General features: G+C 40.8%; 2 protein-coding genes across 3 annotated transcripts; one reads left to right on the top strand and one right to left on the bottom strand.

The window, feature by feature from the left end:
• The first annotated feature begins 47 nt into the window (after window positions 1-47).
• Window positions 48-8,179, top strand: LOC118409826. Of its 2 annotated transcripts, none has more exons than XM_035811173.1 (14): window positions 48-381; window positions 1,373-1,594; window positions 1,926-2,084; window positions 2,420-2,525; window positions 2,878-3,072; window positions 3,284-3,396; window positions 3,592-3,769; window positions 4,161-4,367; window positions 4,564-4,795; window positions 5,042-5,169; window positions 5,256-5,377; window positions 5,779-5,889; window positions 6,131-6,228; window positions 6,669-8,179. In XM_035811173.1, exons 2-14 carry the CDS (start codon window positions 1,545-1,547, stop codon window positions 6,989-6,991), a joined length of 2,022 nt encoding a protein of 673 aa, XP_035667066.1. In that variant the 5' UTR covers window positions 48-381; window positions 1,373-1,544; the 3' UTR covers window positions 6,992-8,179. The 2 variants fall into 2 exon arrangements, with proteins under 2 accessions (XP_035667066.1, XP_035667065.1); XM_035811172.1 differs by having other exon boundaries at window positions 1,915-2,084.
• On the bottom strand, window positions 7,117-13,710 carry LOC118409840 (guanine nucleotide-binding protein subunit beta-5a-like). Its single transcript, XM_035811196.1, has 11 exons — window positions 13,550-13,710; window positions 12,608-12,744; window positions 12,394-12,435; window positions 12,211-12,287; window positions 11,420-11,549; window positions 10,556-10,696; window positions 10,039-10,130; window positions 9,588-9,636; window positions 9,022-9,118; window positions 8,261-8,427; window positions 7,117-7,956 (listed from the first exon to the last, which is right to left on the bottom strand). Exons 1-11 carry the CDS (start codon window positions 13,662-13,664, stop codon window positions 7,945-7,947), a joined length of 1,059 nt encoding a protein of 352 aa, XP_035667089.1. The 5' UTR covers window positions 13,665-13,710; the 3' UTR covers window positions 7,117-7,944.

The raw sequence follows: 13,710 nt of genomic DNA, 5'->3' as shown, positions 1-13,710 counted from the left end.
CATCTATTGCAGCATGTTTGTCAGTTGCTAACGTTAGAGCAAGTGACAACATAACATTTTTTTGCATCAAGACTACCGCTTGAATTTGTATTTTATCATTCTGTAAAATAACACTGCTTGAAAAGCACTATGCTCTTGACCGTAAATTACTCCATGTGCATCCACCTTATGTTCTGGTACTCTGGGTACAGACATAAATAGGTACCGTCGAAATCAGCTGGCAAATTCAACCTTTACATTATGACAAAGCTGATAAAACATTTACCCCGTAGGTTGGACGCCAACAGTGTGGACAGCATGGCGAAGACCAAAGTGGGGCTTCTGTGTTGCCTGACTGGGCGGACAGGGAAGGAAGGAGAGGAGGATATGGTCATAGAAAAGGTAATTATAATGTGAAATAGACTTGGGTGAAAATACCAGTTCACACGAGGAAAATTTCTGATCATACAACAATGACATATGCCAAAGTCGTCCGTCTTCGGCATGCGGCGCGTTTTTTGCTTCGAGTGAACAGATCCGGCGGCGGCGGCGACAGATATTTTATGGCCAGATCGAACGTCAGCTTCAGAGAGGACGTACGACCGCTCGCGGCCGCCCGGCGCGAGGTCTGCGACGCTCTTTTCCTGGAGTGAACAAAAACGCGTCGCCCGTCGCTTTCTCCCACGTAAATCTCTGAACCCACGCCACTTCTGTTAGTCTAGATACGCCGACAAGGAACTTAGGTAGCATTTTTCACGACCATCTCAAGCAGAATGGCCTCAGTTTGCGATCGTAAGACGATCTTGCTACGTATGTGACCAGGCCTTATAGATACAATTTTGGGTATTTTGGGCTATTAAATGTCTTCATGTGCGAGGGCTGTTTTGTAAGCCGTTTAAAGTTGTTTAATACTATTGACGTCTAGCCATAAATTTGTTAAGAAGGAAAAGAAAAGTAATACCGACAGCGTGGAGACAATGTCACAGGTTCTATTGGTAGAACTAGGTTACTAGCCGCTGGACCGCCAACTGTTTTCGAAACCCAAAGTATCTGTTCCTCTTTTGCTTTCGAACAATGTTAACGGATCAACAATTTTTAACCTGATCGTATCATCACAGAGGAAATGGTATTGACGCAACAAAAATGCCAGGGACTTTCGTAAACTGCAAAACATAAATACAAAACAGATAATCACATATATGCTCCTCCAACTAATTACGTTACTTGCTGCATGACCCAATCAGCATGTTGAATGGTAACTTATTGGTAACTTATAACCAAAATACCAAAATGTAGACCAATTCATAAAACGGATTTGTGATAACTAGCTATAGGCGCCTGACGTTTGAATTCATCTTTAAAACAGACTATTTATCCCATCACCAACCGACAGGCTCTAAGAGAATCCCAAATCCCCACGTTCATTCTGATTGACGACCTTGACGACACGGAAAGGCTGCCTCAATTTTCACTAAAGTCTCAGCCTCAGTGTCACATCGTCATCACCACACACAACCGGAAGTTACTTAAGGGGAGCATCGCTGGACATGAAGTCATCCTTGTGAATGGGTTCAACAGAGAGGAGGCCTTCAATTTCTTCGACCAAGAGTCTCAGGTAGGTTATATCTAGTCATCATGTTATGTGATACGCTGGTTGACGTCTGGTGTTCTTGCAAGCTGGTTGATTGCTATTAGCAGTGTGGCTAATGATTGTTATTAGTTGCTACAATATTTGTAGATGTAAACTTCATGGCATATACATGGTATCATCACCTTGTCCAGCTTGTCCAACGAATGTCCATGACTCTCTTCCTACACCTGCTGAATGTATGTTGTGCATGGATTCCCTACTCTTATATAGTCATCATACATGGCCAATGATACATAATCATCAGCTCGAATCATAGCAACCAGGCTTCGTGATCCGATCTTCAGGGTTTTGACAGGGAAGATGTGTTGGCTTTGATTGACAAGTTTGACGGGCTGCCCTTGGGTCTGGCTGCATCCCGAGCCTACATGGCGAGGTGCCGAATAAGCCCGAGGGTCTACCTACAGTTACTGAATGAGAAAGCCGCGGTCAGCAGGATTGAAGAAGAAGAGAGCAGGTATACTGACATCATCTTTTGATTTTTGTAAAATATATGACCCCGGTTTATATTTAATACTTTTCCTGTTGAATTTTTTTCAAACAGCTGGGTATCCCCATTCCACTGTGTCGAATTGTTTTTCAATGGGGTTCTTTGTACATGGGGTTCTTGTGAACATTTTGATCAAAGTGTATAGAAAAAATAATAATAATACAGCAGATTCGGTGGGATTATTGCAGCCTTAAACAGTTGTGGCAATCTATACCTTTGCACTTTTCAACATCTCGAGGAATTTCTTCCGTGGACATGTATGGACGTTGTCCTCCAAATCATTGATCGTTCTTACTCACCAGGTGGCTCGGGAAATATTACGAAAAGCCGGGCACGAAGGATGGAGCCATCAAACTTCTCAACCTGTTCGCCGCGATCCGGATGGCGGTGGACAAACTGAGTCCAAAAGTGAGGATTGGTTTTCTCGTGTCAGAGAGTAATTTCTTATTGCTACATGGATTTCAATATGTGTATTCTCTATCGACATACAAAATGCACATTCAAAAGAACACACCAAACTATGTTTGTTGAAATTTGTTCTAGAGAAATCGTGTCATTTTGAACATGTACCTAAACTAACATTTTAATGTTAAGAATACTATAGTCATTTCGGACGTTGCTCCCTTTCCCTTGTTGACAAAAGGTAAAGAGAATAGCATTGGTAATGACGTTGGTACATTGCATTCCTCATAAAACTATATTTCTTTCTCTTTTAAATCGTTCACAGTTTGCTCCTCTTTCTTGTCTTCCCCACATGTAGGTTGTTTCCATGTTGAAGCTCGCTGCTTTCATGGACAATACCAACATCCCATTGTTGGTACTGACGGGAGACGCCGCCACCGTCACAGCGCCCATGCGTCTGGAGAACGTAGATGCTCTGGAAAGCGAGGCGGAAGGTCTGTCTCTAGCATCAGTAGAAGGAACTGGAGAAAACCGAATGCTTTCTCTGCATCGGGTAAGCTGGGTTGCATTTTGCTTAAAACAAGTACATGTACTGATTCATATACATTTGTAGAACCACATTCAGTCTCCAAAGCCATTGTCTTGGCAAAGTGGTATGTCATTTTGTGGGCTAGCCACAATGTCTCTTTTGCGTTATACATTCCTCACCACTGGAGTTATCTGCATACTTACGCAGCATTGCCTTGTGATTCTTCACAACTCAGGTGACACAAACTTCAATGCAGCTGGCCATGACCGAAGAGGAAGAAAAGGAACATCTTCATTGGGTACTGAACATCCTCCTCAAATTCTTCGTCAAGGACAACCGGTATTCCTGGTAAGAGCTCACAAACTTGTCTTTTCAAAAGCACCTTCCTATCAGAAGTGAAGCAGCAGATTCCTGACGACTTTGCTTTCCTGAGCAGCTGTATATTAAAGAACCAATTAATTCGTTTTGTGTGGATTGGAAGATGTTTGTTTGCGGCGGGTTACTCTACGAAGTTTTTCTAAGAAGCTTTGTTGCCTCTCTCAGTTCAGGACAGTTAAGCTACAGCCTCATGCTTCACGTAGAGACGGCCCTGTCCCACGCCAGCCGGATCAGCAGAGATGACCACCACCTGACCAAGGCTAGACTGTACGAGGTGCTGGGTTTCCTGTACACACAGCGAGGCATGGCGGCAAAAGCTGAAGGGCCACTAAGGATGGCAAAGGTATATTGCTACATTAGAAAATGGTTAGGCAATAGTGCTGGAATTCCAATTTTGTAACTCTATCCCTTAAAAGAACTTGATAATGAGTAAGATGTTTCCATAAAGCATATCTGCAGAATGGTTTCACTTCAGCACCAAGGTCAAGACTATGTACTTATACGGCCCCTTCTACTAAACGGTGATCGCAGAGCAACCGTTGTAAGACCAGAATTGGATTTGTGTGACTCTGGATTTGATGATATTGAAAAATGATACACGATGGAAAAGTATGATTCAAAAGAAAACAAAAGGCACAAAACGTTGAGAGATTTGTCAAATCTTTGGTTGCTCACTAGTCGCCCCGTATAGTGAAAATGAAGTGTAAGCTTCACAACAATCTTCTGCAATGCAGAGACTTCTGGAAGACCTAGCGGAGGTGACGTTAAAGGAATCCGGGGAAGCAGTGCGGGGTCAAACGCCTGGAGACACTGCCGGGGTCGAGGTAGACCAGCAGGCCCGGCTGTTGTTTGAAAAGCTGACGCTCGCAGGTCAACGCCTTCCTGACAACGTGTACTCTGAGATTCTGCTGAATAAAGTCTTAGTGGATCAAGATATTGAGGTAGGTACGGATAAATCTTTATTCCTTGCATAGATAGTGTTGCGTTTGAAACACTGCCTATGATGTAGGATAACATTGGATATTCTTTTGTTTTGTTTGCCTAGAATAGCAGACGAACTGGTGATAAATTAATGTATCAATATGCCTTCAAACAAACTAAACGCTATCAATCTTTCATTTGCTCATCTGATTGCAGATGTTCCATCGCAAGACGGGGGCTGGGCTCGATAAGAGCTTGGGAGACAAGCAGCCTCTGTCCCCCGTCCAGCTGGACCTGTTGGTGCGGCACGGGCTGATCCTACCCTTGGAGCGACTGAAGGAAGTCTACCTGCCTGAACTACACGTCTCCATTAGTTATTCTTTGGGTCGTTGTTATTTCTACACAAAAGAAAAATACAATACTAATGAAGAAGGGAAACGAGACTTAGGTATGTTCTTGTTTATTAAATTTATAAGCTGTTTTCCACCTCACATATCAAACTCACGGGAATTTCTTACCCAGTTGCTCGGTCTTCTACTGTCTGACCCAATTGTTGCAGACACGTGACTTCAGCAATTGGTCAAATGTTTTCGAAAGTCAATATCAATGTTTTATGACCATTGCTTACTCCTATCGATTTCACTATTCTCATAGTGTTTCTCGATTTCTCTTTTTGTCATGTGTTTGTCAACAGTGAGGTGTATGGAATTGGCGTACAATCTAGCCAAAGAGATCCATAGGAGGACCGGCATTGCTGTAATACACCAGTACCTGACAGAACGTAATGCCCTGTTGTATTTACGCCTGGAGGAGCAAGACAAGGTACTCTCATGCAGTGAACATTTTCCATATTCTGCTACTTTAAAATGTTCTGGAATCTTCAATGAACAAACATAATTTCTTTCCAGGACACAAAACACCTGAAGAGAGATACCCTGTATGCCAAGGAGAGATACGGTGTTCTTCTTCAAGACCAAGAAGATTACTTCGAATTTGGAATGCTCAAGAAGTCGGGAAGAGAGCTATACAGGTAAACTTTCAAAAGACGTACTTTCGTTAAATCTGTAATATTGACAGCTAGTCATATACAGTGAAAGAAATGTAGCGTGCCTAGTCTATTGGTTAGCAATCCTGACTCTGGATTTCTAACCAAGAAGTCGTGAGTCCGAATCCTGGCTGTGTCGTACAAGCAATACGCACAATACTGGAGTGACCGCAATCTTCACGACGGGATATCAAGCCATAGTCCACTATTCATTGTATTTGTTGTACAATGAACCTTTAACTGCACACAGCCTTTGTCTTTCCTGTCACGACCAGTGGAAGATTAGCTCTTCTGTCCATGAACTTCATTTGAGCTGATCTTGTTCGCTCTCTGAATACTGATTGTGGAGCAACCTCTCATACAACGTATTTGCCCATTTTCCACAGCATGACAGTATGCCATCGTCAGTTGGTCCGATGTTATGACCAGCTTATCAAGCTTGCCGACACAGAGGACGAGAAGGCTGCCTACTTCGAACAGGCACAACAACACTGCAGGTACAAACCTCTTCTTGTTTTCCTGCCATCAGGTTAGAATATTCTTGAAGTACAGAATCAAGCCTGTACCATCTATAACATGTTCATCGAGATGTTTTGGTGGTCTCGCAGATAATCTCTCCCATGGACACAAGAATTAAGAATCCTGTTTTTACTGACCACCATGACCACATTCTTGGGCAACTTTGACTTTGTATATGCTTCTATGCCAACACTAATCACTTTATGCATCCTACATCAGAGAGATGATCCAGTATGCCGAGAGTGAGATCCGAAAAGACAAACATGGGAAGGTGACAGACCAACTGGAGCGACTGGCCAACTTCTACAACACTGCAGGTACGGTGACATTGACTTGATTACAGGTAGTATTGGGTTCAGTGGGTTAACCCAATACTATCTGTAACATTGCCTCATTTGTTCTTGCTTGTTCTCCATAACCAGTAAACCACCTGTCGGAATAACACACCAGTTTTGTACAATAAGTGACACACAAGCTGTGTAAGACCTGTCTGTAAGGTTGATCCACTCAAACCAAAATGAACCACTGCACTTATTGATAAGGTTTGAGCTGACGCTTCTAAGAGGACATCCCTAACCAAAGTTAGGTACTCGTTTTTACCGTGCTGAGTCTAGGTAGGAGGTGATGGTAAAGAATGTCTTTCCCAAGGGCACATAATTGGGGCCTGCAAAGGATTTGGACCCGGATTTTCACTGCACTCATCAATCACATAAATTGTTCATACTCTAACATTCTCACACATAATCTCTATGTGTAGGTCATTTCCTTGCTGATGACCACAGCCCAGCACATCTGGATGAGGCCTTGGAGTGGTACAGAAAAGCCTACCAGCTTGAGAAGGGCAAGGGAAGGGTGGACTATCCTCTGGCAGATGCCCTCTTTGGTCTCATCGAAGGATTGATCCAACGCGGTCAAGAAGGGGACTTTTCAGAAGCTCAGGTTTTTGCTTCCGAGCTTTTGGTAGCATACGAGGCCAACTGGCCAGAGAAAACAAGAGACATTAAAAAGGCAAAAGCGCTTCTCAAAAAAGTACTAGAGCTGATCGAGGAAAACACATTAAAGCTGACATCGTACAGTTAAACAGCAATGTGCTGTAAGTTATGTATGTTTAAAGCTGAGAAATGGACTAACTGAGTGTCAAGTGATCCACATATTGATATACTATCTATAACACACAAATAGGATACACAATTTTGTAGCTCAAAAACGTTTCTAAGCCTGTATGTTGTAATTGTATAGTCATCATGGTGCTGTACAAATAACAATGTGCATAGGAATTGAAAGATGCATGTTTTACTATACATCTACTAAAATAACCATGAAACTTAAAGCTATAACTTAACATCAATATTACCAACTATAAATATTGTTAGATATTGCACATATTGGATTTGTTTGCCTTACCTAGTTAATCACAAATCACAGTTACCGAACTGTTTAAGCAACTTACACAATCATACAATTTTTTTTGCAATGTGACTGCATACACTATGATACATCCAGAGGGTTTTCTTCATTCTATAAAATGGTCCATGAGGATGAGACAAACAGAGGAGTATATCACATTGAAACAAGACCTCTAGAGGAATTTCCATGCAGATAAAGAATTGTAGTATACTCAAAATCCATAGAAACAAGTAATCTACAGAAAAAATAACTTAATATTAAGTATCTGAGAACTTTGCTAAGTATCCCTTTTAAACTGTTGGTGTAGGAACAATGTTGAGGTACATTCATATTTTGACATCTGTCTGTTGATGTAATGAGATTAATTGATTGGCAACAATATGTGATTGGCACACAAAAATCTGCAAAGCACAAGCTGCTCTGAATATTTTCTTCTCACAACTCAGGCAGAACCAAAAGTCACTGCTTGTCAACATCATTCTATATTTCTTCCATTAATTGCTGCTAATAAAATGTTCCTATCTGTTATCATAGGCAACCAACATAATCTGTTTCATATGATGTAAGAAGAAACTTAAATTCTTCCAAAGTAGTCTCCATGGACAGCCAAGACCTCCAGATTGTCTTCATGCCCACAGCTGCAGGACAAATATTACACATTAAGGGAACTTATGAAAATAGTAAGAAATTAAAGAAAAGATGTAATATGGGATAGATAACACTGTTTCAATGATTGCATCTACCTTTAACAAACTATTAGATTTAAAAATGGGGTTCAGGAATAAATTTCACATTCAAGGAGCATTACGCAGCGACATCATTCTAAACACCTCCATCATTAAAAAAAGACGTTATCACAAATTGTTACTTGAATTTGACCCTCCTTGTTTGAATACTTCAGAAAAGAATGCATGCTTGTATCTAGAGAGAACAGGAGTTAACCTTGAGTGTTGTGTCCCAGCTTCCCGAGCAGACTGCCGTGCCATCAGGAGATCTCTGCAGACATGTGACCTTGTTGTCATGTGCGTAGATCCGTCCGACCCGCACACACTTCAGCACATCCCAAACATTTACTGTGTAGTCGTTGTACCCAGCAAACATCAGTCTACCTGCAAAAGTAAACGTCATAATTGTAAGGTCATAGAATTGGCTTATTCCAAGTACGTAGAGTTGAGAAACATACAATGTTGTAGGTACAGAGGAAACATACAGTTACAGTCAAACCTGTATTAGGGGCCACCTCTACAGAGGGGCCACCTGTCCATAGTGGCCACTTTTTGTCGGTCCCTTGGGTATTTTATCTACAAGTTGCCACCTCTATACAGAGGCCACCTGTCTATAGTGGCCACATTTGTCCGGTCCCTTGAGTGGCCACTATAGACAGGTTTGACTGTATCTGACAATTAAGACTGTCACAGTCATTGACATTATTGTGTTGGCTGTGCTTTTTTTAAACACATAGACCATTTTTGCTATCTTTTTCATTTAGACCAACTGTTGCTATAAAAGAGCTAAATTTTGCATTGTAGCTTTGCAATCTTTATAGGATAGCAATAATATTTTGTCTGTACATGTAATATTGTACGAGAAGTCGCTGCTACTCTGAAAAAAATGTTTTTCTTGATTTTGCATTGTCAACCATGCATGGACAGGTTATGTCTAAATCGTCAGTGCAATATCCTCATCATTGAATGAGAACTTACCACTCTTTGAAATGTCCACACAAGTGGCAGCAAAGATCATACAGTCCTTTGTGTACAAGGCAACCTCTCTGTCTGCACGCAAGTCATAAAGTCGACACTGAAAATGAATTTGAAATGTATGAACTAATGATACTCAATTAATCACTAGCAGTTCCTACACAGCTTGATCTAATTGAGTAAGATAGTTAATTCCTGAAGTAACAAACAATTAACACACATATTCATATTATTATGCAATGATGGCCTACTATAGATGCATTGTGGCATACTACAACAATGGCCAAGTGAATATAGAGTGTTCACCTTGCATGTGGTAGGTTATGAGTTTGATACCTGGCTAAGTCATAACATAGACTTCAAAATGGTACATACCAGTACTGCTTAACAATATACAAGCCCTTTGCTGTAATGACTGCAGCTGTAGCAGACTCAAGGGATATTGAAACAGAGATGGGCCTGTCCTATCTAAGGACTTAAATACATGCATATAACGTTATAAACAAATGTAGGCTGTCACTAACTAGCTGTATGAACTAATCCTTGAAAGTCTCATTAAAAACGCTTACTGTGCCATCATCTGAAGCAGTCACAAAGGATTCTCCTGTTGGAAAGAACCTAAAGTAGAGAATGTGAGCTTCAAATCAAACACACAAAATATGCTCAACAACACCCATCAACAAGCCTGGTGATCTTCAAAATATCATAAATAGACAGGTTTCAATAGAATAATATTCAAACTATCTAACTGATTTTAAAAGCTCATTGTTTAACGACATTGGTCTTCATGCATTGTTATAATTTTGGTTGTTTTTTGCCAGTAATTGCCTGTATTCATTTTGTTGTTTGAAATTGCACTTATTTTGAATTATTCAGTGAGTACACTGCAGTGCTCACATTTCAAACCATCCTCTCTAGAAATATTATTACATGCATCAGTCAATAATCACCAGTTTGCAGTTCCAATACTTAAACAAAAACACCACTTGGCTACATCCAACAGACGACAGAAATGCGTACTTGACACCATTGATGTCCCCATCATGTCCGTCAAAGCTGTGCACACACCGGCCTGTTCTTATGTCCCACAGACTGGCAGTCTTGTCACTGCTCTGAAAGTGTGAAGCCAACTAGAGTTTAGTTCTGATCATTTACTACATTATGCACCACAATCTTTATTACAACAAATTTGAACAAAACTTTATTGTTATGTCATTTTATGTAATACATGTAACAGATATATAGCACTGTACTAGTTGCATATGATAAATAAAGCTATTGGTAGTTTTGTGGTGTCAAATCACAGTGACCATTTTCATCCATTTATGTTATAATATTTGTCACCTTCACTTGGAAACCACCTGTCCAAATAGATCAGGTGTTGATGCTCTTTTTGTACAGCTTTTGAAAATATTTTTTGTTATACCTAAATTGCTATGTTCAATACGTCAGTAGTCTGACGCTGGTACCAGATGCTGGAACAAAATATCTGAATCTGATTGGATTATTGAATGAAACATATCAGTTCTTCCCTTACCCCTGACAGAAAGGTGCGACAGTGTACAGGAGAGATGTCCAGGCAGAGGACATCACTGATGTGTCCATGGAAACTCTGCATGAGCTGGGAACTGTCCACATCCCACAGGGCACAGGTGCAGTCTCCGCTACAGGTCAAGATCTACAGACAAATGCAGCCATTTGTTGTGCACTCAACACAAAAATCTGAGAAACTTGAATGTAACTGATTGCTCTGTTATTACTTATCAATAATCAATTGCTAATATCATGCTTTTATGCACCATGACTGATCCAATGATACCAGACAACTGAGTGATAAAGGAGATAAGATCGATCAAATCTAAGAATCCAAACTTTTCATGATGAGTTTTTGTTATGAAGCCAATACATTATATGGGAGACCCTAATTCTAAGATGAAGGCTGAAAAAGTAAGATCCACTTGAGACTTGGGTAAAAGTTGAAAGAACTGGAATATATGAAAGATTCAGTCTTGGAAGCTCTCAATGAAGATGAGAAAATCTCCAATGAAGTCTGGAAACTTCTCTGAAAGACTACATTCTTGATCCATCTCACTGTAACACATACAAATTACTTGTGATGTTTTGTAACAATTTGTTGCTCTCTCTTTTGTCACACGTGCATTACATCTCCTGTCAAATGCAAGTGGGTTGGATAGCTGAAGAGGACTGAAAAATTAAGCTTTTTAGTTACCAAACAGTTTCATTTCTCCATAATGTTATTTACCATGTCAGATTAACCTTCGGGCCTTTTCCCTGTCCTTGGTACTGAACAATACATTTATCATCTCCTCCCGAATGCTAAATTTTGTGAACAAAAAACAAAGTAGTATGGCATTGCTGATTTAGCAGCGGCCTCCCCTACCTGGTAGCCAGACTTGACAAACCTGCAGCAGGACATGTAGCTGGTGTGCATGGCTATGGTTCTCTTCTTTCTCTCTGGGTTCTCCAAGTCTTTATCAATGGGGAACACTGTGCACTTGTTGTCCAGTCCCCTGCCATGTGACACAGTGGCAGCTGTTAGGCAAGTCTTTAGGGACATAACATTTCACTTGACAAAGCAGTTCTGAATTCATCTGGCAAACTGCTTACTGGACTCTTACCATGAAACTGTATTTTGCATTGCAAGTACAACTGTCCTTCAATGTAACGCACTAAAAATTTAAGTGTAATGGTGCGTGTTCAATTTTGCTAAAGAAGGCCTAATATGGATCATGTTAACTGCAAATTCCATTTGATTTCAATTCATTTCATATATTTCATTTCATTTGTTATTATTGAAATTGCCACAAGGTAATACAGAGGGTATCTTGGGCAGCAATGCTGATGTTGGGTGCTATTGAACGTACATGCACTATACATTACTTTTAAGGACGTTTTATTTCATAGTAGAAGGAAACGGAGGTTCAAATTGTATAATGAAACAATTCTGTAGTAAAATAGTCATACAAAGGAGATATGGTTACACTGCCACGAATTTGCAAGTTCATTGAAAACTGTGAAAATCCAAACCACTACAAAGATTCAAGACATACAGTAAGCAAAAAAACAACAACAATATCAGTTAGTCTGGATTCCTAAAATACTGATAATTGATACCTTTCACTGGACACAACATAACTCTGGGAGAGTATTATGAGTGATGGACAAACTTACCCACAGGCTATTATGTCACCGGAAGGTGCAAAGGCACAGGACATGATCCATGTGGTAGGCATGGACAGAACCCGCTCCTGACAAAACAAAACAAACCATTAACCTAGTGGTAAATCAAAAAGTGACAAATATTACACCAATGCTATCATGTGTAAAATCAGCACTTACTCTGATAATCCTTACCTGCTTGTTTGCAAAAGCATCCCAAACGATAACTTTCCCATCCTGTGGAACAGAGACTTGGGTTACTAATGCAGTTTTATACGTTGTGATCACAAAAAAGTTGGCATTGTAGTAAAGAAAGGTAAAAAGCACAAAGATACCAAGATCTTTGTTTAAAGTAAAGCGATTCATTTCTTGTCATGATCATGGCGTGCCAGACCATGTGACCTCTGACCTGTGATGAGCTGACCAGCCGTCTCTTGTCAATTGACCAATCCATGTCCAGCACCTTGCCCTGGTGTCCCTTTAGCACCCGTCTGACCTTCATCTGTAGGGGTGGCACCTGCTCCAGCTTACTGGCCACATCTCTCACTGAACAGGAATAAAGTATACATAGAAACACACAGCAGAACCGTCATCTATAGGCACACAAGAATACCTTCAGCTGTAGGAGTGGCACCTGCTCCAGCTTACTAAACTGGCCACATTTCTCACTTGGAAGGACAGAAATAAAACCTATATGTGACTAAGCAAAGCCCACGATGATTACCATACATGAATTCCTGTATGGCAACATTATTGACAAAAAAACAACAACACTTGAAATACCATGTTGGTCCATTCTACAGCTTTAGAAATAACTTGCGATATCATCAACGTGTTTCCCTGTCCTTGGTGCTGAACAACATCTCCATTACAGGGGCCCACGTACCACAGCTGTCTTTTTCACATAACGTTAGAATAAATAAAACAAGTCATAGGCTTAAAGATTCACTGAAGAGCTTTACGTAATGGAGGTCTGACACACCAAGCTGGTTGTGATTTAAATTATTCTCCAGAGCCGATTTAACGCATTGATAAGCAACATTGTGGCCCCTGCTGCTATCAGCTGGATAAGAACATCATGAACCGACCTCGACAAACATTTTGCCGGCCATACTGTATACTTGTTCTGTTTCTCTGGTAGAAGAAAATATCTCCCAATTGTCTACATCAAAACATGTTGTGTTCTTGATTATGAATTTGCATAGCCGTGTTACAGGGTGGCAAGCTGAAACTGTTGATTGCCGGGTTTTCCCGCGCGCCGTGCGATAACAACAACAATTGATGAGTAGAAAACCAGAGAAAAAAGAACTATGACGATGAAGTTTATATACATATATCCAGATCCTCTTACGTTGAACGTCGTTGGATTTCCTGCGTTCCTCCTCCAGGCGAGACCGGAGTGTTTCCGCCTCTCTGCGCAGCCCGTCAACATCCAGCTCAGCATCCTCAGCCGCCACAGCCGCCATCTTGAAAGTGCAAGAGGTGATGTCATCAAGGGAGTAGGGACTGTCC

The sequence above is a fragment of the Branchiostoma floridae genome, chromosome 2 (assembly GCF_000003815.2).
Source record: "Branchiostoma floridae strain S238N-H82 chromosome 2, Bfl_VNyyK, whole genome shotgun sequence".
In the NCBI taxonomy this organism is placed as follows: domain Eukaryota; kingdom Metazoa; phylum Chordata; class Leptocardii; order Amphioxiformes; family Branchiostomatidae; genus Branchiostoma; species Branchiostoma floridae.
The sequence above is the reverse complement of the archived record's forward strand: the minus strand, read 5'-3'. Positions and strand labels throughout refer to the sequence as shown.